At 39.3% G+C, this 27,655-nt stretch overlaps 2 protein-coding genes across 3 annotated transcripts; one reads left to right on the top strand and one right to left on the bottom strand.

Annotated features, from left to right (window-relative positions):
* Positions 1-884: 884 nt before the first annotated feature.
* On the top strand, positions 885-27,594 carry CALU (calumenin). Of its 2 annotated transcripts, none has more exons than XM_057731889.1 (7): positions 885-991; positions 11,253-11,484; positions 16,242-16,435; positions 20,071-20,237; positions 20,905-20,965; positions 23,736-23,935; positions 25,225-27,594. In XM_057731889.1, the coding sequence occupies exons 2-7, from the start codon at positions 11,264-11,266 to the stop codon at positions 25,327-25,329; spliced, it is 948 nt and encodes a 315-aa protein (XP_057587872.1). In that variant the 5' UTR covers positions 885-991; positions 11,253-11,263; the 3' UTR covers positions 25,330-27,594. The 2 variants fall into 2 exon arrangements, with proteins under 2 accessions (XP_057587872.1, XP_057587871.1); XM_057731888.1 differs by lacking the exon at positions 16,242-16,435 and adding an exon at positions 15,975-16,168.
* LOC130851490 (60S ribosomal protein L17-like) lies at positions 10,316-10,897 on the bottom strand. Its single transcript, XM_057731890.1, has one exon. It carries the CDS (start codon positions 10,875-10,877, stop codon positions 10,323-10,325), a length of 555 nt encoding a protein of 184 aa, XP_057587873.1. The 5' UTR covers positions 10,878-10,897; the 3' UTR covers positions 10,316-10,322.
* Positions 27,595-27,655: the final 61 nt, after the last annotated feature.

Below are 27,655 nucleotides of genomic sequence, written 5' to 3'. Positions count from 1 at the left end.
CTAAAGAAGACCCGCGTGCAGCAACGAAGACCCAAGGCAGCCAATAAAATAAATAATTTTTTTTTTTTTAAAGCTCTAGGTACGAAGGTGAATAAAGGCATATCTCACCCCAGGAGCTTAGTCTGGAAGAGGACAAATGGATAAGCAGCGATTTACAGCAAACTGTGGCAAAGTGTACCAAAGATGCAAAGTGCTATGAAGCTAAATAAGTGAGGAATTACTATGCCTAGTGAGGTGAGGAAAGGCTTCCAGAGCTAACATCTAAACCGGGATTTCTGTGAACCGGGACTTCTATTGTCGGTCACAAGGCAGAGAATCTGGATAACGCCCTTACTCCTGGTTGATAATGAAAGACTATAGAGATGTGGAAGGGCGGGCAGTTAGGAAACATCGAGATAATGGTGGCCACAGCGCAAGATACGAGAGAGGGCGTGGTGGGAGATGAAGCCGGAGCCAACGGGTGACGTCCGGTAGGTTACCCCACCTAGGCAGCAGAGCTGAAGGGAAAGAAGGGGGTGCAATAGAATTGGCGACTGATACAGTCGGATACATTCGGCCCTGGGTTCTTGTGGGCATGAAGATAGGGTAACTTAAGAAGCCCTATGGAGACCGAGTCACGCGCTGCGAACCGGGACGTGGCGGCCACACAGCCGCGCCCAAACGCCACCCGGAGTAAGGGGCTGGGACCCGCCAACTCCGCAGGGCCCGGGAAGAGAGCGGGGCGGGAATCCTGTCCACGCAACTCGGCGCGCTCGCGGGGACGTGGCGGTTTCCAGCCAATCCCGACTACGCGACCGAGGGGCCAATGGCCGCCCGGGGAAGCTGTGCGTCAGCGGCGGGGTTGTTGCTGATTGGTCCGGAGGCTGCCGGCGTGGAGGGTAGCAGCGGGGCGCGGAGCCGCTTCCGGTTGGGCGGTGCTTGCGCGCCAGAGCTGAGCCGGTGGGTGAGCGGCGGCCGCGGCAACCTGGGCTGTGGGCGCAGCGGGACAGAGGTAAGTAGCGGGGTGCAGGTCCCTGCGCCGCCGCCGCCGCCTCCTTGTGCACTCTCTTCGTCGTCTGAGCCTCGCTCCCGGCGCGACAGGGCCTCCTTGGCTCAGGGCCCCTGTTTCTGCCAGCTCGGGGTTCTGGGGCCTGAGCCTGCTCGTGACGGTCCGGCCCTCGGCGCACAGCCTAGGTCGCGAGGCCGCCCCTCGCCCTCCCTCGCGCTCTGGGCAGGGGCCTGGGTCCCTGCGAACTCCGGCTCCCGGCGTTGCGTCCTGTGGAATACAGGTTTGTGCCTGGCTTGCCGCGTCCTCTGGCGCTGGGCCTCGCCAGTCACCAAGTCCCTCGCCCTAAAGGGTCACTCCTGTTTGCCTTCTGAAGGTCGGAGGGCAGTCAGAAAGCGTTATTGTCACAGCTCCCTGCCACTTCCCACACTCGGGCCAGCCTGTGTCCGCCAGCTCCGCCCCCAAGGCCACATCCCGAGAGGACATCTGCCTCTGCCAAGAAAGTCGTGTTCGCTGACCTCGAGGGTGTAGAAACAAGGGGGGAAGAAAGCATGAAGACACAATATAGTTTTTCTTTTTAACTCTGTAATATTAAAAAGACAAATATTTCGAGCTTCCGTGTCTGGCCGCCTGCTTCAGCGAGCGACGGAAAATAGTTTTTAAAGCGTCATTAAGGGATTGTATTTTTACCTTTTGTTGCTTCTAGCCCCAGACCCTCGTTCTGATTCTTTGCCATGCTGTGTTCATCAGTAAACTTAATTCTCTGCAGCTGCCCTGATTAAGAGTCGTGTGATTTGCGGTTTGGAAAGCTGCTTTTGCATCAAGGCAAAACTCCCTGGGTCTCCTGCTAAAACTTTAGGGCCTTTGAGCCCTAAAGTCCCAGAATAGTGTCTTTGAGAATTGAATTACATTCACTTCCTGGCGTGAACCATAAAGTCAACGTTAATGAATCGGGAATAAGGGAATAAAACAACAGTTTTTGTTGCTTGGAGATAGAGAATCGTGGAATTTCTGATAAATTATTCTTTGCCATAGAATGGAACTTGACACAAGACGAATGCATGTTTAACCTCATTCCGTATATTTAGTTAACCAAGTACCAAACGATGGTCATCACTGAAGAATTTATGTACCGTAGTACAGATGAGGGTCTAGAGATAACCTGTAAATTGTATTTGTGTGGCGAGAGAAGGTTTGCCTAGGCCTAATCTGAGATTTACAGGGATTCAGGAGTCTCCAAAAGGATTCTTTTGAGAATCACAACTAAAAGAAACATGAGCTGATGGAGATGAATTGAGCATGCCTGAGTGGCTGGTGCTCACATACAGCTTTGAAATCGACACTTTATCATTACTGTGAATATTATCGTTTGCTTCCATTTGTCCAGTGATGTGTCGAAAGGTACTTACTTAATGGCATTTTATGTACTTTGCACCGGTACTGGAGATCAGCATGTTGATTTTAATACGCATTTTCTCTGTGTGCGGCACACGCTTGATTGTGCCAGGAGTGTTGGAAGCACGAAGGTGTAACTAGGGATAGCCATTGGAGGTGCTTGCTAAGCCATAAGGTCCTAGTCCTCACTCTCTATGAACTCTTGAATATGGATGTTGTTGATGTTGTGATTTATGTATTAGAGTTAAGACAGCTGAAATAACACTTTTCTTGTTGCTGGCTGATGGCCAGATCCGGTAAGGGGAATTGGGGGCTGGGGAGCACTGGCGGCAGGCAGGAACTGTGTTGCTGCCAAGTACTGTCCAGCTAATCCAATAAAATGTATTGGTATACAAAAAGTGCAAGACGTATTAGGGACTGTAGAGGAGCATTAATTTATATTAGCTGAGATCCCTGCCTTCCAAAAATGTACATCTATAAAGGAGCTAAGGAGACAGCTTAAGATAGCCTGTGATCATTATGGTGGAATGGTACAAACAAGTTTTATAAAAGTTTAGAGGAATGTGTACAGATCACTTCCAGCCAGAGTGATCATAGTAGATAGACCTTTTCATCTAGGATTTTAAAATTATTTATTTACATTTGGCACTAAAGGAAGGTTGAGCTAAAATAACTACCAAATTCCCAAGGGTTTTTATGCGTATTGCCTGTGCACAGCAAAATTACAACTAGAAACCAAGACTCTTGTCCCTGCATTTTACATAGCATTCCTATGGTAATTAATTATATATTGAAGTTTCATCAGCCAAAAGGAAACTTTGATTCTCCCAGAGTTTCTGAGAACCTATTTCTCAAGGAAAATTTTTTTACTCTGTGGCAAGAAAAATTTTAAGTTTATACTGGGTTGCTTTGGTTATAGAACTAATGAAACCTGAGTAATAGTTTGTCATTTCAAAGCTTTTCTTCAGCCAAATTTTGCACTTTTATATACTCAACCATCTTATAAGTGTATGCTCTCAGTCACACAAATAATTTAATTAGAATGTGCTAATGAACTAATGTAAATTTGTTCCATCAATCACTAGAGAAACGTTGAATACGTAGTTTGTCATTATCATAACTTTTATCAAATCATGAAGGGTGACGTTATTACTTTAATATGATAACGTTGGTGGTACTTGTACTAAAGGCTGTAAGTGAGGAATGTCAGGTAACCAGACTTTAAAACCTGAGCCTTAGTATACTTAAATTGCTGTCAGGCTCTCAATCCCCAATTGAAGTAGACACTCAAGCGTTGAGATTTTGCTTTGGCTGCATTATAGAGGAATGCCTTCCCCCGCGCCCCCCTCCCCCCCCATATCCAACTCACAGAACTGGAATTTTACCACCACACCCATTTCTCCCACTGTTAACATTGAGCAATGGGTCTTTGGTCAACTAGAATAGCTGTGGGGTCACTCATTGTTAATGTTCTTGAGAAGTTGAATTTAATCCAGACATCTAAATTTCCCTGAAACAACTTACTTTTATTTTTAAAATTTTTGGCTGAGTTGGGTCTTCGTTGCTGTGAGTGGGCTTTCTGTAGTTGTGACAAGCAGGGGCTTCTCAGTGCTTTGGATTCTCTTGTTGCGGAGACAACTTTTAAGTGTTCCATGACCAATGGATTTTTATTAAAAAAATGATTGGGAAGGAAGGGAGAAATGGCAAGAATTTAGAGCTGTCAAGGAAATTTTTGAATGGATAAAACTGATTCTTAAGGCTTATTGTTATTGAAAGAAATTCAAGCTTTTGCTGTTACCTTTTTCTCCTTATAAATTAACTGAAACAATTCACGAAAATAACTTTGCAGTAGACCATTATTGGTGACATACTGCAAAAGTATGGTAGTAACTTGACATCTTTTCGGTTCTAGCCCTTTATTTGTGTCACTAATATGGCGCAATGCAATAGAAATATAATACAAGCCACATGTGTAATTTTAAATTTACAGGTAAATATTTAAAACATGTGAAATTAAGTTTAATAATTTATTTAATCCAATACATACAAAAATACAATTCTTTTGACATAAAGTGTAACACTTATACCACATCTTAATTCACACTTGCCACATTTCAAGTGCTTAGTTGCCACATGTAGCTAGTAGCTCCTGTCCTGGACAGTGCAGATCTAGTTTCCTGTTTGGTGAGGGAGGAACAGAATTTGAGGGAGAGAAACTTGTCAGTCATTTGAGAAATGGGAGATGGAGAGATGCATTTTTCACAACCGTTGATTTACCTTTAGATCACGTGGGAAGTTCGTAGTGATACAGGCCTTCCTCAGAAAAATCAAGAAAAATCTCAAACAACCTAACCTACCACCTAAAGGAATTAGAAAAAGAAGAACAAACAAAACCTAAAGTCAGCAGAAGGAAGGAAATAATAAAGATCAGAGAGGAAATAGAGATTTAAAAAACAATAGAAAAAGTCAGTAAAACCAAGAGCTGGTTCTTTGAAAGGGTAAGCAAAATTGACAAACCCGTGGCCAGACTCACCTAGATCATGTGGTGAAAACTCAGACAACCAAGTCCTTCATTTATGTAGTATATTATGTTTTCCTAATGTTCTGTTATCCATTGATGTATAGCTCTCATGATGGAGAAGGAAAAGGGTTTCTTAGCTTTCTATTATTGGGTTTCTGTTTGGTTGAAAAGAGAAAGATGCTTCAGAAATAACTGCACTAATGTAGTTCTTCAGATGCCTTGTATAAGAAGTTGTTTTATACTCTTTCTTCTCACATCTGCCCACATTATATATCCTTTGCCTTGGAAGATATCATTTGTTTCTATTTGGACATTTTTATATGTATATGGATTTAGATAAATTTAGTAGTCTCTTTCTTTAGTGTCTATATTCATAAAACAAGAGGCCTTTTGTTAAAGTTTCTAATAGCCAAGAGTTGATATATGTGGGCACAAAGTGCTTATTTTAAAAAATTTACTAAAGTGCAGCTTTTTCATTGCCTGCCGCAGAGAGATGAAGGTAGGTCCATTGCTTTGTCCAGCAGGTGGTCCTTGATGACCCTTTTAGGCAGTTTCATGAGTAGTAGTTAGAAACCTAGATTTCAGGGTTACAGTAGGTGGTGAGGAAGCAGAGACAGCAGTTCCTAGACACTGTGTAGGTGAAGGAAAGGGAAGAGCACGCTTGAAGGAATAGCGGGGTCTGAGAAAGACTGATTCTGGATTATGAAAACCTGAGAAGCGTGTGTATATGTATGTATGTGTGTATGTATTGGCTGCATTGGGTCTTCGTTGATGCATGGGCTTTCTCTAGTTGCGGCGAGTGGGGGCTGCTCTTCGTTGTGGTGCTTGGGCTTGTCATTGGGGTGGCTTCTCTTGTGGAAACCGGGCTCTAGGCCTGTGGGCTTAAGCACGTGTGGCATGTGGGCTTCAGTGCTTGTGGCATGTAGGCTCAATAGTTGTGGTACATGGGCTTAGTTGCTCTGTGGCACATGGGATCTTCCCAGACCAGGGCTCGAACCTGTGAACCCTGCATTGGCAGGCGGATTCTTAACCACTGCCACCAGGGAAGTCCCTGAAGACCTGAGAAGTATTGATTGACAGAATGGAAGAACCTGTAGAGGGGCAAGATTGAAAGTTTAATTGAGAAGGGAAAGGATAGAGAAATAGGTAAATGGTAAAACTGGATCACTTGGCTTTTACTCTGAAATTCTTCTTTTATCACTGTATCAAGATGTTAAGCCTCAATCTTAAATGTAGTTTTCCCTCGAAATCATGGTGAATCAATCTGTTCTGCTTCTATATGTTACACAGTATCAAAACTTTACACACTATCCTTCCCAGACCCTGATAGCATTAGTGGACTTAAGCATTAATTAATATTATAACATTTGGGGTTTGCAAATGCTGTTAGGGTATTTTTCTGGGGATGTAATTAGCTGTTTATAAAATTTTCCTAAATGTGAAGTCCCCTTGTTAATAGACATAAGGAAAATCCTCTGCTGCAATGACTCTTGGTTTTACTTGATTTTGTAAGCCTCTAACATTATAGGTGTTATTTGGATATATCACAGAATAACAACATAAAAGTCGTTCCTTATCTCTAAAGAATTTCATTTGTCTAAAGAATTATTTGAAGTTTCAAATGGAAGTTTCATTTTGTCCTAAAATGAAGGCATATTCACTGTAATGTTTGAGAGATCCACTAAGTCTAATTTTCTCTTTACTGTTCTTCTGATCTGATTGATTAAAGTGTTGAGGAGGAGGCTGGCATGTTACTCTCTTAGAGCAGTGTTATTTTACTTTAAAAATAGGGTTTGTGTCTTAAGAATAAATACGTGTTTTTTCTTTTCCACTCTGGAGAAATGGCCTGAAAATGTTTGCTTTGCTACCTAATAATGAAAAGAATTTTTATGATATTGTTTAAAAAGTAATACACATAAAAAGATAATACACGTGACTGTGTGCTCATTTAAAAAAATAAGACAACACAACAGTACAGTAGTAAAGTTCACTCCACAAGCCTCACCACCCCACCACCCCATCTCTCCTTCCTTCAACCTAAGGGGTTATTGCTGTTTACAGATAGATGTTTATACTTCCATACCATTTTGTGCATATTTATTATATTTTATACAAATATAAACAACCTGGGAGGTTGTTTGATTTTTGCCTTTTATATAAATGAGATCTTGACTTTGTTTTACAACATGCTTGCCTTTTTTTTTTTTCTTTTCTTTTTTTTTTAGTATTTATCTCAGCTGTGCCGGCTCTTTGTTTCGGGGCACTGCAACTCAGTTGTAGCACACATGCAGGATCTAGTTCCCCAACCAGGGATCGAACCCAGGCCCCCCCTACATTGGGAGCAAGGAGTCTTACCCACTAGACCATTCGAGGAGTCTCTACAACATGCTTTCTTGTTTTTGTTCACTGAACATATCTTGGTGCCTTGTCAGTTTCAGTGCAAATAGGTCCACTTCATTCTTAAGCTCTGTGTAGTATTCCACAGTATAGATTTAATATGTATTTACCACTTCTTTGATTTAGTTCATTTTTCCTTTTTTTTTATCATTATAAACTATCATCATTGAACATCTGAATTGAAGCATCTTTGTATACAAATTTGGGTATTTGATGGGATAGCATGAAATAGAACATTGATAAACTTTCAGAAGTATAGCCAAGTTCTAACATTGGTGAGCAGCTTAAGAAAAGTACCACCTTCTTCCCTTTTCTCTATGGGTCTTACGTCCTTGCTTCCACAATGCTTCCTCTGATGGGTTTTCATCAGTCTTAACAACTGTCCAACAAAATTACTGTTGTGTTTTTTTGTTTGTTTCTTTGAAATGGGCACTTGGGGAGGTGACTGCCTCCCATTATCTCCTTAGCTAACATTTCTGTTTGTCTTTTGGCGTTGTCATGTCACTCTGGAACACCTTCTACTCTCTATTGGTGTATCCTCTGCCATTTCTGGACCTCCCCACTTAGCTGCTTTCCCATTGATCACATAGTGCTCTTGTATGCCCTTTTACAACCTGGAAGTTGTTCATGGAGGCCTCCAGTTGTGCCTTTGTATAATCAGCTACATTGTGTTAGCATTAAACATATTCCTTTATTTGCTTTCCTTCCACTTTTAAGGAATTTTTATGTAACATGCTCACCGTTAGCTGTGCTAAGCATTTTTTAGTTTATTAAATCCAAAATGCTTTGTAAATCCAAGCAAACACAATGTAACTTCTTTTAGTTACTATTTGGGGGTTACAAGGGGGTGGATAGATTATTGGCATATTTGATTTCTTTATCCTTTGACCCAATTCATTTTCTTTGTTCTAATTCCCAAAACTTTGAGGCAGGATCAGATACATGCAGTTTCTTCGTATTAAGTGTAGTTTCAAGTCACATTTCTTAAGATATTACTATGGCCGTTTGCGAGTTTGATTAGAATAGTGGTTCTCAACCTGGCTGCCTTTTTAAAATATTTATGGTTGGCAGGATTCAGTGGTCATTTATAAAAACTCCCCAGGTGATTTTAGGCCACAGTCTAGGTTGAGATCACTGAGTTAGAAGCAATGCTGATAAAGTTTTTATAATTAAAAAAATGTTTTATATATAAAATAGGAGCCTTAGACTAAATAGCTCCACTGGCGAAATCCTGGGGAAGGTGAAGCCTGTGGCTAGTTTAATCTGCAGATTAGGGCAAGATAATGCATTTAACTTTCACGTGACGAAGTGTCCCTCTGTACTGTAGCCTTGTATTAATTTCCTAGGGCTGCTGTAACATCACCAAAAACTAGGTGGCTTAGAAGGACAGAAGGTTATTCTCTTACAGTTCCAGAGTCTAGAAATTAGAAATCAGAGTGTCAGTAGGGGCATGCTCTCTGAAGGCTTTAGGGGAGGATCCTTCCTTGCCTCTTCCTAGCTTCTGGTGGTTGCCAACAATCATTGATGTTCCTTGGCTTGTAGATGATCACTCTAATCTTTGCCTCTTTCATAATGTGGCATTCTCTTTTCTATGTCTGTGTCCAAATTTTCCCCCTTTTGTAAAGACACCAGCTATTGTATTAGAGCCCATCCTACTTGATTATATCTGCAAAGGTCTTCTTTCCAAATAAGGTCACATTCACGGGTACCAGGGATTAGGACTTTAGCATATCTTTGGGGGGGGGGGGACACAGCTCAACCTACAACAGGCCTCCTCCCCAGTAACCACCTACCCAATCCAGTAAGAGTGTCATTGGTCGTAAAGGAAAATGAGTAAGTGATAATGTGAAATCATAAAAGTTTATTCTCACCACAAGGGGAGAAGCCTTCAGAATCTGTGTTCTACTGATAAAGGATTAGTTAAAATGTGGAAGTCTGGGAAAATCGTTCCCCTTGATTTTTTATTTTTTGTTTTTTTGGCCGCACCGTGTGGTATGCAGGATCTTAGTTCCCCACCAGGGATCAAACCCATGCCCCTTGCAGTGGAAGCATGGGAGTCTTAACCACTGGACCACCAGGGAAGTCCTCCCCTTGATTTTTAATTTCACAGTTTTTTCTCTAAAACCTTAACCTCTCTGGACAGTACTGTGGGTTATCTGTCAAGAGTGCTAAATGGTTTCTATCCTGCAGCTTCTCTGCAATTTTTTGTCACTGTTTTTGATAAAGTGTTCCAGCTTTGTGCTTGTTCATCAGAGTCACCTGTGACTGCAGAGATTCTGAAGGTACAGAGTAGAGCTGAGGAATCTATACTTTGAACAGTACTCCGGGTGGTCCTTATACCTGGCTAAGTTTGGGAAACACATGTATATGGAATGATAAAGCAGTTGTTATCCATTACTGTACCATCTCAGTGGTTTAGTCTTGAAGGTGATCATTGGTTCTTATTGATAACCATCAGAATCACCTGGGAACCATTTAAAACTACAAGTGCTTGGGTTCAACCTCAGAGATTTTAATTCAATAGGGAAAACCTATTTTTTTTTTTTTTAAATCTTCCTGGGTGATTTTTATAACCAGCCAAGGAGTCAGTAGGTCTGAATTTAAACCTTGGTCCTTTCATTTTTTTTTTAATTAATTAATTTATTTAATTTACATATTGGCCGCGTTGGGTCTTTGCTGCACATGGGCTTTCTCTACTTGCTGCGAGCAGGGGCTACTCTTCATTGTGGTGCTCCGTCTCCTCATTGTAGTGGCTTCTCTTGTTGCGGAGCACGGGCTCTAGGTGCATGGGCTTCAATAGTTGCGGCACATAGGCTCAATAGTTGTGGCTCACGGGCTCTAGAGCACAGGCTCAGTAGTTGTGGTGCATGGGCTTAGTTGCTCCGTGGCATGTGGAGTCTTCAGAGCAGGGCTCAAACCTGTGTCCCCTGCGCTGCGCCACCTAGGCAGTCCGGTCCTTTCTTTTTTGTTGTTGTTGCTTTTTTTTGTTGTTGCTTTTACATTTGCATTTATTTTTTGTGGCATTTATTCCCGGGCCATAAGTTTCTGTTTCTTCAGTTTCTTCTGGGATATCTTTTTCTTCTGTGCAACCTCCTCTTCTGGTTTAGGAACAGTCTGTTCTTTCTCAGTGAGGATCATCTCAGTGTGGCAGGGAGAGCTCATGTATGGGTTAATCTGACCATGAGCTCTGTAAGTCCTTTGTCGCATCTTAGGGGCTTTTTTCACCTGGATGTGCTCAATGACCAGAGAATCTACATCTAAGCCCTTAAGTTCAGCATTACTCTCTGCATTGTTGAGCATGTGCAGTAAAAATTCAGCACTCTTTTTGGGCCACTGACCTTGTGTCCAGCCCCACTGTTTGGCCTGGGCACACCCACCAGCTCCACCGTTGTGACAACAGAATGGCACACATTGTTTCTTTAAAGTGACATCCTTCAGATACTTGGTGGCTTTTCGGATACGCATACCCTTAATGGCCTGGGCAGTTTCACGAGTGTTCTTAAAGTGAATGCAAAGATTTGAACCTCTTGACTTGCATGATTTTGTGGGGTTTTCTGGGTCAAGTGAATAGCGAACCATTTTTAGAGGTCACCTCAGGCCGCTTGCCGGAAAAGGAAGCGGTCCTTTCATTTTTAAATCTTATGAACTTGGGTAAAAGGCTTAAAGTTCTGCTTTGGTGTTTTTAAAGTAAGACTAGTTACAAGGTGGATGTTTCTTATAACTCTTTGTTCCTATAAGTCCTTGTCAGCCTACAATTAAATGAAGGAAACTGGTGAAAATTTCTCAGAGTAAAACTGGCAAGTCTGCTATTCTACCATACATTTTTTATGGATTAAATAATAATATTTGGGATGATATCCAATTAATAATTTAACTGGATGTGAGCTTTTAATTTCTTGTGTCATTATTAAGCATACTGCTTCCTGAATGAACTACCTTTCTTTTTTCTTTAAGATCTGATTATCATGGACCTGCGACAGTTTCTTATGTGCCTGTCCCTGTGCACAGCCTTTGCCTTGAGCAAGCCCACGGAAAAGAAGGACCGTGTACACCATGAGCCTCAGCTCAGTGACAAAGTCCACAATGATGCTCAGAGTTTTGATTATGACCACGATGCCTTCTTGGGTGCTGAAGAAGCAAAAACCTTTGATCAGCTGACACCAGAAGAGAGCAAGGAAAGACTTGGGTAAGGTGCCAGCTCTCAGGGCCAGTTAGAGTAATGACATTTCCTTATAAATCAGCTCATTCTTTTTTTCTCTTCTGGCTCAGGCCCCCAGTAAAGCTGTATTGAACTACATCTTCTGAAAGCTAACCACAGAATTGCTACCACTAAAATTTAATTAAGCGCTTTCCTGCAATTTTCCATTGAATAACAGTTTTTACCTTATTCTACAAAGCAAAGTCATTTATGCATAAAAGTGCCAAATACTGTAGGACTAGCTTAAACTGCACCATCTTGACCCCAAAGGAACATTACATGGGGGTTTTCTCAACCCTGTTGCTTTTAATTTTTAAAGACTGTCTGTGACCTCTTCGTTATTGACCATGACAAGTCTTTGAGTGGATAGTAAACTGCTAATTAGACTCCTGGACTGACTAATTTCTGTAGAGTTAATGATTTCCAAGGATGTCCTTCACCCTCTTTGGTTTCATTGTCAGATATTTGCTTAATTAAAAACAAAACAAAACCAGCCTTGCCTTTTAGAAGTTTGTAATAAGCAGTGGACTTAATGTCAGAGTATGCGTTGCTATTTCAGTAACAGCTGGGCCATAGTCAGGTTCTGTGGCTCTCTCAACAGCATCTTTTTAACCTAAGGAGTTGATTTGGTAGAATTCCAGTGATTATTTCTGAGGATCGGAGAATGTCTTTTTTAGCTCTTTCAGAGCCTTGTTTTTTAAGGAAATGCAGGTTAATTTAGTGAACATTTTCTCCTCAATGAAAAGTTACCATTGGTGTAACTTTCTGAACTGTATTCTGGAGATTTGTCTGAAAAGTTATACCACATAGGAATTTCCAAAAATATTTTGCCCATAGTGCTGTGATTAGAAGACATAGGATTTGCTTTGATTCGTACTTCAAAATAAATGTATTCTTTCAAAATAAATTTATTCTAGCAATTCTGCATGCTAACTGAAGGATACAACACTTTATTCTTAAACACTGACAGAAATAATCAAAAGATTTTGCTATGTAGAATGAGAAACTCCTAAAATATTTGAAAGTATATACAGAAAATAGAAATATATCAAAGAGTCTTCTGTTAGGTTGTTTTTCTAACTTTGAGGGACCATGCTCACTTTTAATTTGAATCTTATAACTGTGCTAACATTCCAGGCTGAAAATAGGGATGCATGAGGATGTTCTTAGTCTTTGTGTCTTGCCTATTAATAACGTTCATGTCCAGCCTATATTTTGGTCTGCACGTGTCTCTGTGCAGAATTACTGTTAAATAATGAAGGGCCCTTAGGTTTGGGGGCAATCAGGGTGTTCTGGCTCTGTGCAGGTACTGGAATAGCTCTGCTAACGGTGTTCAGTAGAGAGAAAATGTTTCTTTTTGTCATCAGTAAATATCAAAAGTTCAACACAGCAGACTCCACATTTGATTAGAATAAGATGGTTAAAATCATTTTTTCATGGAATGTATGAATGAACCAAGTACAGTTTGCTTCTCCCAAATTTGGAGATAATGGCAAGTACCTCCAGTTTATAAGGTGATGTACTGTTGAAAGCAAGAATTCCAGGTGAACTTTTTTTTCCTTTAACTTACTCACTGTGGTATTTCTAAACATTGTTTGGTGTGTGACTATACACCAGAGGTTGGGAACAACAGATTTCCCCTTTTCTATCTATCTAGGAGGCCAGTAATTATTAGGAGATAAGATCATTGTCTATACCTCTAGTTGCAAAAATTCACTACTGTTTTTAAATCTTTAGTAATAATATCTAAAAGACTACAGGAAGCATTTAAAAACAATTTGAATATCCAGTTTTTAGTTCCTTTTTCTTATGAAGAATGTTGACAGAGGATTTTTTCTTATGTGTGTATTCTCAACCCCACCCCCAAGAAGTCTAAATATACTTAATTTTCATTTATGTGTCCTTGAAATGATGATTTATTTATTTTGAGGTGGTGTTTCTTAGTAAAGTTTTCACCCTTGCTATATTTGCTGTAGAAATGAACTAGAGCAGTTCGTCATCCTTTTTTGGGTCACAGGCCCGGTCCTTTTGTCAATTTAATGAAAGCTAAGGGAAAGTGCGTACATATGAATATATATTTAAAATTTTGCATGCTGAAAATTTCTGGAATATTTTGAACCTTTCTGGAGCCCATTTATTGACCCAGATTCTTTAAAAGCCAAAGGATTTGCTTGATGCCTTTTGAAATGTAGAGGCATATGTTACCTCTTAGAAATAACATAAGATCCACTAAGTGCATTGTGTCTGTCCTGGAGTTAATGCTTATTTAGTGGCATCATGCGTCTGTAGGGTTCTCCAGTGTGGAAGAAATACAACACCATTAGCTTCATAAATTTACACAAGCATTTAAAGATCAGAGTTTAGAGCTTCATGCCTAAAATAGGACGTGCCCACTTCCAAGGTACTTTCACAACTGCCTGCAGGCTGGATAGCTAGCAAGATAAGGATGGCCTTTTTTATTTTTAAATAGTTGTGTGGTTATTTTTATTGTTGTTTTTAAAATATGTGACAGACCATATGTGGCCCACAAAGTGAAAAAAAATTTTTTTTAATTTTATTTATTATTTTTGGGGGGGTACACCAAGTTCAATCATCTGTTTTTATACACATATCCCCGTATTCCCTCCCTCCCTTGACTCCCCCCCCAGAAAAATATTTCTTATCTGTCCTTTTTCAGAAAAAATTTGCTAACCTCTGGATTAAACCATTTGGGATACTTCTGTTGGGATGAATAGAGTGGCATTTAGCCAACTGCATTAGAAAAAGCCCGTCTTAAACAGTCATATGCCTTTTTTATCTAAGTATTCCTTCTCTTTGGGCAATTTATAATAGTTTGAAATTTTCTTTTAGGCATAGGTACCTTGCCTTTTTTTTCTTAATGGTACAGTGGCATTCTTGGTAGACAATACCTTTTCAACACAAACTGGATCCCATTATAGATAACATAGAAGTTTTTGGACAGTTAAAACTTTATTAATATTGTTAAAATTCTGCAGGTTCAAGTTGCAAAAAAATTTTTGTCCCATGTCCATGTAGATAGAGGAGAATATTTGAGGTGACTTCTTACTGATATACCTTTTCTTTTAACATTTTAGAGCAAAATCTCTGAGTCTCTGAAGGAAAATGCTTGTTAATTATAAGATTTAAGTAATAGACAGTCATGACTAACAGCATATCAATATCAAGATAAATTTGTGTTGCTTGTATTCTGTGATTCTAATCACTTTCCAATGTTGTATTCGTGAGATGAACACAAATTGGGAAAGTCATTATTTGCTACCAAATGACAGCCTTTTTCAGTCCTGCAAATAATAGAGCATAGGAGTATGTCAAGATTTCAATTCCATCGGAAGTTGTTGGGGTTTTTTGGTTTGTTTTGGCGTTTTTTTTGGCCGCACCACTGCAAGGCATGCGGGATCTTAGTTCCCCAGCAGGGATCAAACCTGTGCCCCCTGCAGAGGAAGCATGGAGTCTTAACCACTGGACCACCAGGGAAATCCCGGATTGGAAGTTTTGATTTAAAGTTCTTGTGACTTTACATAGACTGTCTTAGCTTCTATAAGTAAGCAATTGCATCTTTAAACAGAAGTTTTCATATCATGCACATATTTTGAAATCCTTAAATGAATTGTTAAAAAATGTCTGTTAATATAACAGATCTAGAAGAAACTCATGAAGGCAAAGTGTATTGATTCTTTAGCTTTGTAGTTTTGCTTTATCATCTGCACCCTAACCCTCTCAGCTTATTAACATTCTCATAATCAGGGATGTACATTCTTACCACGTTACTTCTTCAGAGCTCTCTTGTTTTATGGTTATATGTAAAAATCTAGTTCAACATAGTGTAATAAACTGCTAGTCATTTTTTTAAATAATTATGCTTCTGTCTCTGTGTACCTGTTTTGGGGTTTTAACAAAAAATAATCTTGACTTTAGGTGTAAGTGATCCTGGAACTATTTTTGATATCTTTATATTTTTAACAAAACTGTTTTGGTTTTTTTAAAAATGCAGCTGAACTTTTAAAAGTCTGGTTTAAATTTTTGAATTTTTAGAAAACCAAGTCAGTGGTTGTGATTACCCAGAAATTGAGAGTCTCCTAAAAGCAATAAAGAAAAATATAAAGATTTGCATGTTGTTTGATACTGAGTGGAGAACCCAGACAGGAATGGATATTCACTCCTGAATTCTGACCATCGGCTGAAACCTACCTCTAAAGGGATAGTCCAGGTTTGCTTTTGGATCCAAGTACACCAGCCATGGACTGTGCTTGTCCTATCTGGATGACTCATTTCAGACCAGCAACGGGCACTTAAGAGAAAAATTTTCAGTTGCCTGTCTGGCTAGTTTTGTTCTGGAGACAATTTTTACTTCCATGCTTTAGCCCTGGGCAACACCTGTGGCCACAGCACACATCTGGCTAAGTCCAGAGCCTTGTGTCCTTTTAACCTCTTGCTGGATTTCTCTGCATTTTCTACAGAAAGATTGTAAGTAAAATAGATGGCGACAAGGACGGGTTTGTCACTGTGGATGAGCTCAAAGACTGGATTAAATTTGCACAAAAGCGCTGGATTTACGAGGATGTAGAGCGACAGTGGAAGGGGCATGACCTCAATGAGGACGGCCTCGTTTCCTGGGAGGAGTATAAAAATGCCACCTACGGCTACGTTTTAGGTAGGTCCCTACTATCTGGGGGAAAAAGCCTTGTGGAGCCGGCACCTTGAAACGAAACTGTTTTGTCTTGTAGAATGATTGTAGATAAAATAGACGCGGATAAAGATGGGTTTGTGACGGAGGGGGAGCTGAAATCCTGGATTAAGCACGCCCAGAAGAAATACATATATGACAATGTTGAAAACCAATGGCAGGAGTTTGATTTGAATCAAGACGGCTTAATCTCCTGGGATGAGTACAGAAACGTGACTTATGGCACTTACCTGGGTAAGGGGCAAGAGGTCAGCCTGGCAGAGACCATGGTCTTGAGTCAAAGAAACAAATGGGTCACAAAGTGAAGAAAAGGGAAGAAATTATGCTTATCTTAGATAGTTTCGTGCTGAGCTGATTCTCCTTCACTTTATTAATTTTGAATTTGTATATTATGTATTTTTAAAAATTTATTTTGGTTTTCTAAGGTCTGACATCTTTTACATCTTTAGTATTTCATATATATTTCCCCACTTTTTCTTGCTGTTATCCCTCAGAGAGACCATTTTTGGAGCTGGTCTCGTTTTAAAGGCTTCATTGTTCCAGCAATGCAAAAGCAAGAGGCTTTGAGATGTCTCTTGACATAGTCACGTTAAAGTGTTGGACCTAAAATTCAAATTAGATTTCTTTGTAACTGGTGAGAATAGGAGGAAAATTACTGTCATTCCTTAATAAAATAAAGATCAAATAGCTTTCCTTGATGAAATTTAACTATTTCAGTATGTCTGCTTACTGAAGTTTAGAAATGAATATTTCCCATTTGTTTTCTCTGGCACATGAGTTTATCAGCCTGTTTTGCAAATGCTTCAAGGCAAATAAATGTGACTTTGATTGCTTTCTGTTGATTTGGTAGCTTGTATGCTTGGGCCACCTGTTAGTAATTTTCTTTTACTTGTTACACTTGCCTGCTGTTGACTGCTAGGTGGCGATCTTACTGAGTTGATGACTTAGGGTGTTTTTGTTAGTGAGATTCCTCTATTGTACATGGTTACAATTTGAGACAAGAATGTATACATGTTACTTTCACCTTTATTCTAGAAATTAAGTAAATTTCTGGGTTAAAGCAGGCATTCTCCATCACTGACTAACAAGCAACCAATGTTTCCCCCAACTGAATAGCCAGCTGTCCATGTTAATTACAGGACTGCATGCATTTCTGGTGAACAGATTTTTATTTCTGTATCAGGCTTGTTCTCATTCCTAAGACTAGAGTGGCAGTCTCTCCATGCTTGACACTTAGCCAAGAACCAAACATATCCTTCACCCAATTAAGAACACGTGTATTAAAAAGTCACTGCAGACAGAGAGGCATCCATGCTTCTTGCTCTCTGGCTGAGACCCAACACCCTCCTGATTTATTTGGAATTAATTATAAATATAAAGCAGTGGGTAGACTGTTGGTGATCTCAATAGAATGGTGTGTTAATAAATCTCAGCTCAGACCTAGGCACTCACTTACTGTCCAGAATGAATCTTAAACTCTTTGCTTGATTACGTGCATAAAAATCTGTTGAGAGCTTTGTTACCTCACAGGGCAAATGATTCAATGTAGTGGGTATTTCTCCTGACTGAGACTCTGCATAAGCTGAAGCCCTGGCTGGAGAAACAATGTCTTTATAAGGCGTCTTTCTCTGGAGGCCTGTGGGTGGACAGTGCTCAGTGTAATGAGGCGCCTCACAGCAGTGCTGAGGAGTTTCTTGTGAAAGTGTGTTCTTGATTCAGTTGAGTTCAGGTGTAAATCATTTTAGCTTTTAATTAATATTTGTCTTGATGAATCTGCCTTCCACTAAAGGAACATTAACCATGTCTCTGCCACAAGTAAAATGTGATATCCACCCTGCGTATACCAAAACTAGATCAGGAGCCTACCCATAGCTGTGTGCAAGCCAGCTAGCCCAGTTAACTGGTGCTTGGGATAGATATGGCACTCTGAGCAGTGATGATAGATAGGCACATGAGTTTAGTCAATAAAAATAAAGTTTTATAGCTTCCTTTTTCATCCTCATATATGTGCATGTTACCAGGCTACTTGATTCCAGTTACCGTGTTTTACCTAAGGAGGAGAGAAGGGCTCTTAGCTAAGAATCTACTCTTAGGTTGTCTTCTGTTATATTTCTTAGTTTTGTTACGTAGTTTGTACTGAAGCTTTTTTTGTTTAAAAGAAATGACTTAGTATCTGAGAAAGGTAGTTATTTTATCCAAATTCTTTGTCTCTAACCTGTTACGGCTTTGAGTATACACATATAGGGTCCCCAAAGCCTCCTGATTCAGTAAACTATGTCACTGATTTTTGACACTCAACAAAGAATGAAGCTTCAAGTTGCTCATCTCTCAAAATAGAGCAGTAGTTTATTGTTGTTGTTTTTAACTGTGCTTAAAGTATGGAAAGATTGAACTGTGGTATCAAAAGTCAATATTGTAATGTTTTTAAGGGGCCCTGTGGGTCTTTTTTATAAAACGAGTGCTATATCTTTTTTTCATTTCATCAATATGCTGTAGGAACAATCATTTCTTACCTTTAATGTGGTTGTGGTATCTTTTACGTTTCAAAATATCTTCACATGTTATCTGATTTAGTCCATACAGCAACTCAGATTGAAAAGGTTTTGTTTTTCTTTTTCTGCCATTAACTCCTTCACAGTTTTTCCACTTATAGAAACAAAACTTCATTTTTCTAGATTCTTACAGAGAGACTAAGTAACTACTGCTTGTGTAGTTCCTCATCCTAACAGATGGATAGGTCCAAATTCAATTTGATTGTAATCTAATGTTTATCTTTTGTAACAGCTTTATTGAAGTATAATTGACATACAATACACTGCACGTATTTAAAATGCACAGTTGATGAGTTTTGACTCGTGTATGCATCAGTGAGCCTATCACTATAATCAAAATAAATGAACATTTCCGTCACCCCCAAAAGTTTTCTTGTGTCCCTTTATAATCCTCACCTTCCCCAAAGGAACCACTGGTCTATTTTCCGTAACTTGATTTTTTTTTGCATTTTCTAGAATTTTACAAAAACAGGATGGGAGGTAGTGAACAGTACTTGTATCTCATGGTATATTTCTGAGTTGGCTTAAGAAACTAAAGTGTGGCCATTCAAAGTGGTGTTGTTCTGGTACTTCACTCCAAATGGCTTTGATACCTGGCCCTTTTGGGGGGGGTGGGGGGCGCTGTGCAGCTTGTGGGAGTTTAGTTCCCCTAACCAGGGATTGAACCCAGGCCTTCAGCAGTGACAGCATGGAGTCCTAACCACTGGACCACTAGGGAATTCCCAGTATGTGGCTTTTTAATGAGAACCTAATGTTTAATAAACATAGCAATAGCTAACACTTATTAAAAGCCAACTTTTAATGTATGCCAGGTACTGTTCTAGCACTTAACGTCTATTTTTTTGTTTATTTAGCCTCATAACAATCCTTTGAGGCCGGCACTGTTATTATCTCCATTTTACAGATGGGTAATTTGAAGTACGGTTACTTGCCCAAGGTCACATGGCTAAGAAGTGATAGAGTTAAGATTCAAACCCAGACAGTATGACTTTAGAACCACCACTGCCCCTTAGATATAACTAGAAAACACAAGCTGTCTAGTAGTCTTAACACCAGTGACAGTGAAGCATTGCATAATGGATTACATAGTCCAGGAGCCAGGGTTCCATGTTGAACGGCAAGCATTTACATTCAACTCAGACCTGACTTTGAGGTTGATTACCAAAACTGAATGTCTGTATACTGCTGCAGTTTTACCTGAGTAATCAAGAGTTCATTCTTCAGTGCTTGGTTTATCTTTCTTGGAAATTGATTCCCCATACATTTTCATGTTTTCTGTAAGTCTTTTAAGATTTGACCTAAATTTTTGTTTGCTAGATGATCCAGACCCTGATGATGGATTTAACTATAAACAGATGATGGTTAGAGATGAGCGGAGATTTAAAATGGCAGACAAGGATGGAGACCTCATTGCCACAAAGGAGGAATTCACAGCTTTTCTGCACCCTGAGGAGTATGACTACATGAAGGATATCGTAGTACAGGTGGGTGAGAGCAAGGATTCTCAGTGGCAGCTTTCTCTTTTTGTTGCTTACGCTCTTTCCTCTTTAGCCTTTCCTCTGTATTTAGAAGAGTGACTTGCTGTACAAGTGCTGGCCAGATTGAGTCCAAGCTCTGTCACTCTGTTCTTCTGTGATCTCGATGGTGCTTTAGGATTTCTGCTTACTATGACAATACTTAACTATCAGATTATGTGTTTTGCCGTTTCATTGATGGCTTCATATTGTAAGCATGAGGGGAAATCTTATTTTTTAAAATATCAGACACTGAGTAACGGCAGTGATACTAAAGAATTCTCGCAGAAGGCAATTATTGATAAAACATAGACCACAGCTGTAGATGTACTCAGTGGTCACATCTCCTGTTAGAGTTAAGCATGACTAGGGCTACCAGAACATCATGGGCTTGATGGGGTAGTTCATTATAAGTGTTTCTTCAAGAAGACTATTAGTTATTTTAAGCCGAAGCATAAAAAATTGATAATATTTTAGCATTCTTTCCGCTAGAAAAACTGCAATTTCCTATGGTTTAACCATACCCACACACACATACATAAACACATATATATGTGTGTGTGTTTTAATGAATGATAAGCACCTATACTAAACTCATCCAGATACTGAGTCTAAATAATTACCCTCTTCTGTTTAGGAAACAATGGAAGATATAGATAAGAATGCTGATGGTTTCATTGATCTGGAGGAGTATATTGGTAAGTTGTTTCTAGTGTTTTTCTTAGAAGAAGCTTTGGAAGATATGTTCACCAGTAGAAACAGTTTACCCAGTGGGTCAGCTCTTAGCACATGGTTAAGTCACACGTGACCCCTTGGTCATGATAAAGTATCTGTAGCAGCACTGGCCAATCAAAATGTAAATGTGAGCCACATATATAATTTTAGCTTTTCTAATAGCTACATCAAAAACAAAAAGAAACAGATGAAATTTATTTCAGTAGTGGATTTTATTTAACCTCATATTCCAAAATACTAAAATTTCAATATGTTATTAATATAAATTATTAGAGGTTTTTTTTTCATACAAGTCTTCAGAAGTTTATTTTACACTATAGCACATCTCAATTTGGACCACATTTCAAGTCCTCAATAGCCCCATGTGGCCAGTGGCTACTGTGGTGGATAGCACTGAAATAGTGCATCCCAGATACCCTATGGAATTGACAGTAAGGAGTTGCAGGGAGCCTAGACAGGCATTAAGAAACTAGGGAATCGAACAAAAGAGACAGTTGGGTGAATAGGCAACCAGGAGTTATTGATTCCTCTTAGTCTTTCCTTTTCTCTGTGTTCTATTCGTGTTTTCTGTCTAGGTTCTCTAATTTGTTTCCTTTTGTCTTTTTTAAAAAAAATCAGTCCTTTCTGCCATTTTTCCTTTTAGTTGTCTGGTTTTGGTTTGTTTTCCTTTTTATTATTTTTTTTCTTTTTATTTTTTTTCCTTTTTTTTTTTTCTTTTTTGGCCATGCCATGGCTTCTGGGATCTTAGTTCCCTGACCAGGAATCAAACCCATGCCCTCAGCAGTGAAAGCACGGAGTTCTAACCACTTGGCTGCCAGGGCATTCCCAGTTGTCTGTCTATTTTAGATGCTATACCTTCAAGTTGTCTGTTTATTTTAGATGTTATACCTTTCTCTCAAGTGAAGCTTTTTTTTTTTTTGGCTGCACCATGTGACATGTGGGATCTTAGTTCCCATGCCCCCTACAGTGGAAGTGCAGAGTCTTAACCATGGGATTGCCAGGGAAGTCCCTAAAGCTATTTTTATTATCCTGAAAATAATTTCAAGATTTTCCCTTTGCTTAAGAAGAGGAGCTGCCTCTTACCAAGTAGTGGAGCAAATTGTTTCACAGTTAGTGTGATGGAAATTAGCATAAGTAAAGGAGAAGAAATGGAAGATATTACAAATGTCTTTGTTACAAATGTCATTCCATTTTGAAAGATATTAGATAATTTTACATTTCACATTCTTATTTTTACTCATAGTAACTTAATTCTAGTGCACCACAGGTTTTATGTTTCATAAGACAATTTGTGTTTATCTGGCATGTTTAAGTGTGAAAGGGAGACTTAAGCCCTTGCCTCTATCCGTGTATGTCCCTTTAATCCATTGAACAGGTCACTCCTTTACTCAGATTTGGTCTAATTATACCTGCTATTTATTTTCTAGAGCAATTCCAGTTGAATTACTCCTTGAATACTCTTTTCTTCTAAGACTTGATGTACTTTGAGAGGGGTGAGCAATGGGAAGATAGAATTTTTTCTGAAATGATTTTTTTAGTGGAGTTCATCAGTACAGTGGAAATAAATGCCTCTGGGTGTGTTTACTGAGCCCATTTCAAAGTTGACTATTTCTTTTTTAAAAATATTTTATCTTTTAATTCTTGGCTTTTGCCATTTTACCACCATTGCTAAAACAAGATAACTCATTTTGAACCTCCTAAGGAGAGGAATTAAGTTTTATAATGGTTAAGTACCATCATTTATCAAGCTTTGGGACCAAATAAAGAGATACTTCTGTCTCCCTCCCCATCATATAGATCCAAGGGCAGAGGAATTGTTTCTGGAAACTACTAAAACTAACAACTGTGGGCGTGTGACTGTTTTGCAAATCATAAACTAATGCAAGCACTTTTACATCTGGGGTGCTGGGCTATTTAAGTCTCCCAAACAGTATCTTCCAGTTTTGATAAATGATTTGAGCAAACAGACTTTTTAAAAGATAATTAAGAAATTTACACGTGTTCGATCCCAGGTGGGAGAACTAAGATCCCACATGCCATGTGGCCCGGCCTGGTGGGGGGGAAAAAAGCAAACTCTTTAAGATGTATATGTTAAATGTGTGCAATTTTATATATCAACTATATATGAACAAAGCTTAAAAATCAAATCTTTATTAAAAATAGCTCACTGCGTCTTTGGAAAAAAAAGATAATTAAGAAATTCAGATTTGGACAGGGTATAAGATAGTACCAAATAGTTGATTTTATAAAATGTGATTTTGATTCTATAAAAAAATGCTCATCATTTTAAGAGATACATTCTAAAGTATACTCCATGATTGGTTGGTAGACAGCTTGACTTATACACCTCTCAAGTTTTCTTGAGGATTTAAAACCACATCTTTCTAAAACTAGTGGTTATAGTGAAGTAGAATTTAGGGAATAGCTGCCTTAGGAAAGTTGGTCTTTACCTTTCTTGATGCTAGTCATCGCCCTTTGTTTCTGCATTTTTTTAAAGGATTCTCTTTGCTCTCATATCATTCAAGACCAACAGCTTGAAATATCCTTGTTGCAAGAGCAATGATTATGCATTAGGAAAATGCCTTTCTTCTTAAGGTCTCTCTGACCTAAAATACCCTTATAATTGCTATTAGGTTCCAAATTAATGAATGAAGAATGGTCAGGTCAGATTTGCATGGGGCAATCTTTGAGAGAAGACAGACCCGTGTTTTGTATGGATGTGTGTGCACACAGGTGACATGTACAGCCATGATGGAAATGCTGATGAGCCAGAATGGGTAAAGACAGAGAGAGAACAATTTGTTGAGTTTCGAGATAAGAACCGTGATGGGAAGATGGATAAGGAAGAGACCAAAGACTGGATTCTCCCCTCAGACTATGATCATGCAGAGGCAGAGGCCAGGCACCTAGTCTATGAATCAGACCAAAACAAGGTAAGTCTGGCCAGGCCCAAGCAATCGCTCAGTGTTCGAGATCTGTTTCTAGGGAATTGCCTGAAAAATTCTTATTGAGGTACATAGAACATTTAAGGTCTTAATTAGTCTAAGTCCTCTATGGATCTAAAGCTGGTGATTGAAAACTTACAGGGCAGCACTAGCTCTCTGATCTCATTTTAGGTATCCCTTTGCCCAGTGTTCCTAGCATTGGAGGAATTTCAGCCTCAAAAAGAGCCTCTGAATATAGCCTGTGCCCAGCATGCATCATCCGCTATCTTTGGAACCCCAAGAAATTTTCTTTGCCTTTTTTGTTGTTGTTTCCTTTGTTCTTTTATCTTTTACAGACTCATTTTGTTGCCTACTCAAAGCTGGTTATTTCCTTCTTAAATATGCTTTTTAAAATTAAGTCATTTGTAGTAGCTTATAAATCAGCTTTTCTCTGAAGTCTGTTAAAATTACCCTTGATCAGTTATCTGAGAAGGCATTCAGTTCATTAAAAGAGTGGTGTTACTACTGAGCCCTGTCACCTTTTTCAGAGATATGAATGCTCTCCTTAGAGCAAACTGAAAATCAGTCTAAAGATGGGGGTTCTAGAATTCTGAATCCCCCATTAATCTTTTATTTAGATTAATCTTTGGTTTTAATGCAGTTTTTATCATTGAGCCTTTGTGAGGGTCAGTCTGTTTTGAGTTCTTGCTCAGTCACTTCAGTAGCCAGATGCTGTGTCCTGAGACATGTGAGAAAAGGAAACTCCTAAGTCATCCCTAGGGAATCTGGGCTAGATAATTCTTGAGATGAGTATCTGAGCCTTCATTTGGCATTCTGTCTGGAATCTGGTGACTAGGGCATTTTGGAGTTGAAGACTATGCTTGATGTTAGCAGATTTCATTGTTCCTGTTAAATAATGACTTGATTCACTTTGAAGTATTTTTCCTGGCTCTTCTTGACTTATCTCTTACCCTTATCTAGATGTCCCACATTTGCTCTAAAGGGAGCATTTTCTCCTCAAAAACAAATCCATATCCCTAGCATTGAGCTATTGAACTATTTTATTTTCATCCATCCGTTTTTAACTTTCTCGATAAGAAAACGTATTAATTGCTGGTTTCTTCCACGTGCGTGTGTGTGCGTGTGTTAGGGATGGGCACTGAGGATTGAGTGCACATTTAATTTAGTGGGAATTGGAATCTTAAATCTTGACTAACCCCTATTGTACGATAGCAGTGTTTCTAAACTTGAAATGAGAAATCTATTTTGCCTCAATTCACTATTCTCTGTGCTTTCAGGATGGCAAGCTTACCAAGGAGGAGATTGTTGACAAGTATGATTTATTTGTGGGCAGCCAGGCCACAGATTTTGGTGAGGCCTTAGTACGACATGATGAGTTCTGAGCTGCAGACAGAGGAACCCACATTTCTTCAAAAGTAATTTATTTTTACAGCTTCTGGTTTCACATGAAATTGCGCTACTGAGACTGTTATTACAAACTTTTTAAGACATGAAAAGCTGTCTTAAAAATCCCGTCCCCATTCCTCCTCCTCTCTGAGGGACTGGAGGGAAACTGTGCTTCTGAGGAACAACTCTAATTAGTACACTTGTGTTTGTAGATTTACACTTTGTATTATGTATAACATGTGTGTTTATTTTTGTATTTGTTCTCTGGTTGGGAGTATGATATGAAGGATCGAGATCCTTAACTCACACTTTGTAGGCAAACATTAGCCCTTCACTCTTTCTCAACCCTTATCATATAATTTTTATAATTCTGACTTAATTAATTTTAAGCCTAAGATCAATAAGAAACGTTCAAGAGAGAGAAAAGGGAAGAAATATTCCCCACAATTTATATGTAGAGAGATAACACTTAAACTTGCCTATTGAAAAGTATATGTGATGAGTCGTAGGGGCCGCATATTCCATTCAGTTGCTGCAGGTCCAGGTCCTGGCATTATCTGGGCAAGGACAGATCCCTGTGCTGCAAGAAAGTTTGGCTCAACTTGATTTCATTCATTCTTTTTTTTCCTTCCCTGTAGGATTAGCTGTTTGCTAATTTTGTCAAGCACAGCTGTGGTGGGAAGAGCTGGGGCCAGTGTCTTGAAAATCAATCAAGTACTGAGTGTGATCTCTTTACAGAGCTATACATAGAAACAGCTGGAAAACTAAAGGAAAAATACAAGTGTTTTTAGGGCACATGCTTTTTTCTGGGTGCGCATCTATTGAAGTGCTCAAGAGTGTCTTGCCTATTGAATCACTGTAAGTGCCCCATTCAGCTCCTATTTCCCCAGGTGTTCCAAGGAATTAATCTTGCTCTTACTGCAGTTAAAATGTACTCCTTTCCGATCATGTCATTGAAAGTGCTTTAATGAGAGAAATGATCACTGAATGAGGATTCTCTTAAGAAACCCTAAGATGAAATAAAGAGAAGATTATTTGGACCACCTTAAGTGAAAGCTTGGAACCTCCTAATGTGCTGGGAATTTTTTTCTTCCCTTTCTCTTTTGGACAGTGGTTAAATAACAGTATTAGTTAGGGGCTTGGTTGCAGTGTTCTTGTCTTGTGGGCTGGTTTCCAAAAACCACATGCTGCTGAATTTACCAGGGATCCTCATACCTCAGAATGCTAACCACTTCACTACCAGGCCTTTTTCTATGTCAGCTAGAGAGCTTGAGCTAAGACTCAAAGATGAGAGGGCTCTTTGGTTTGAGGACCATTGCTCACCCTTCTGCCTTTGACCCATCACTCCCTATATCCCCATCTCCCTGCTGCCAGAAAAAGTGTATCATGGATCAACAATGCCAATCCTTATCAAAGAGAGAGACAGTGTAGAAAGAGCTGAAGAAACCACCTCTGTTCCCAACTCACTTTACCTATATTTTACGTAACAGGAAACTGTCTTTTTTGGTCCCTTTCATACAGATGGACCTCTTTTGAGAAGAATTACTATATTCCAAGTTTTTAACCCTCAGGTTACTAAGACAAATATATATATATATATATAACCTTTATTATTTCATATATCTTTATGGATAATACATTCAGGTGGTGCTGGGTGATTATTATAATCTGAACCTAGGTGTATCCTTTGGTCTTCCACAATCACGTTGAGGTGGGCTACTTGGCCTGCTAAAAAGCCAGGTATCATGTAACTTAACTCCGGCCTTTTCATTGAGCACTTGAGAGTGGGTACATTCTTCTAATCCCAATACAAGGGAATGGAAATTCTCTGCCTTCCAGATTTCCCGATATTATTGTTAAGACTAGGGATAATTAATAATGCCACCAACCCTGGCTTGGGGAGGGCACATCATGAATTGTGTGGCAGGAGAGCCTTGCAGGTCACTAGGTACAGAGAACCCAGGCCTTAGGTTAAAGTCACACCTAGAAAGCAAACCTCCTTCTGGATGCTGGGTGCTCATCAGTAAGTGTTGTACTCTAATCTCTAAAGATCCCCCTGGATTTTTTTTTTTTTTTTTCTTTTGGTTTAAATCAAGCCTGAGGCTGGTGAACAGTAGCTGCACACCCGCATTGTGTGTTCTGTGAATGCTAGCTCTCTTGAATTTGGATACTGGTTATTTTTTACAGAGTGTAAACCCAGTTTTATATTCTATAATGCAAACAGGTACCTATCTGTTTCTAAATAAAACTGTTTACATTCACTGTGGAGTATGTATGTCCCTTATTTTCTTAAGAAATGTAACTCTTGCTTAGAATAATGGG

Source organism: Hippopotamus amphibius, chromosome 4 (assembly GCF_030028045.1).
Source record: "Hippopotamus amphibius kiboko isolate mHipAmp2 chromosome 4, mHipAmp2.hap2, whole genome shotgun sequence".
Taxonomy (NCBI): domain Eukaryota; kingdom Metazoa; phylum Chordata; class Mammalia; order Artiodactyla; family Hippopotamidae; genus Hippopotamus; species Hippopotamus amphibius.
The sequence above is the reverse complement of the archived record's forward strand: the minus strand, read 5'-3'. Positions and strand labels throughout refer to the sequence as shown.

Bases quoted from the DNA above. Each gene is read 5' to 3' on its own strand.
- LOC130851490 (XM_057731890.1), bottom strand. From the start codon at position 10,877: ATGGTTCGCTATTCACTTGACCCAGAAAACCCCACAAAATCATGCAAG.
- CALU (XM_057731889.1), top strand. From the start codon at position 11,264: ATGGACCTGCGACAGTTTCTTATGTGCCTGTCCCTGTGCACAGCCTTT. The intron at 16,436-20,070 runs GTAAGGGGCAAG...TTTGTTTGCTAG, and splicing joins GACTTATGGCACTTACCTGG to ATGATCCAGACCCTGATGAT. The intron at 20,238-20,904 runs GTGGGTGAGAGC...TCTTCTGTTTAG, and splicing joins TGAAGGATATCGTAGTACAG to GAAACAATGGAAGATATAGA.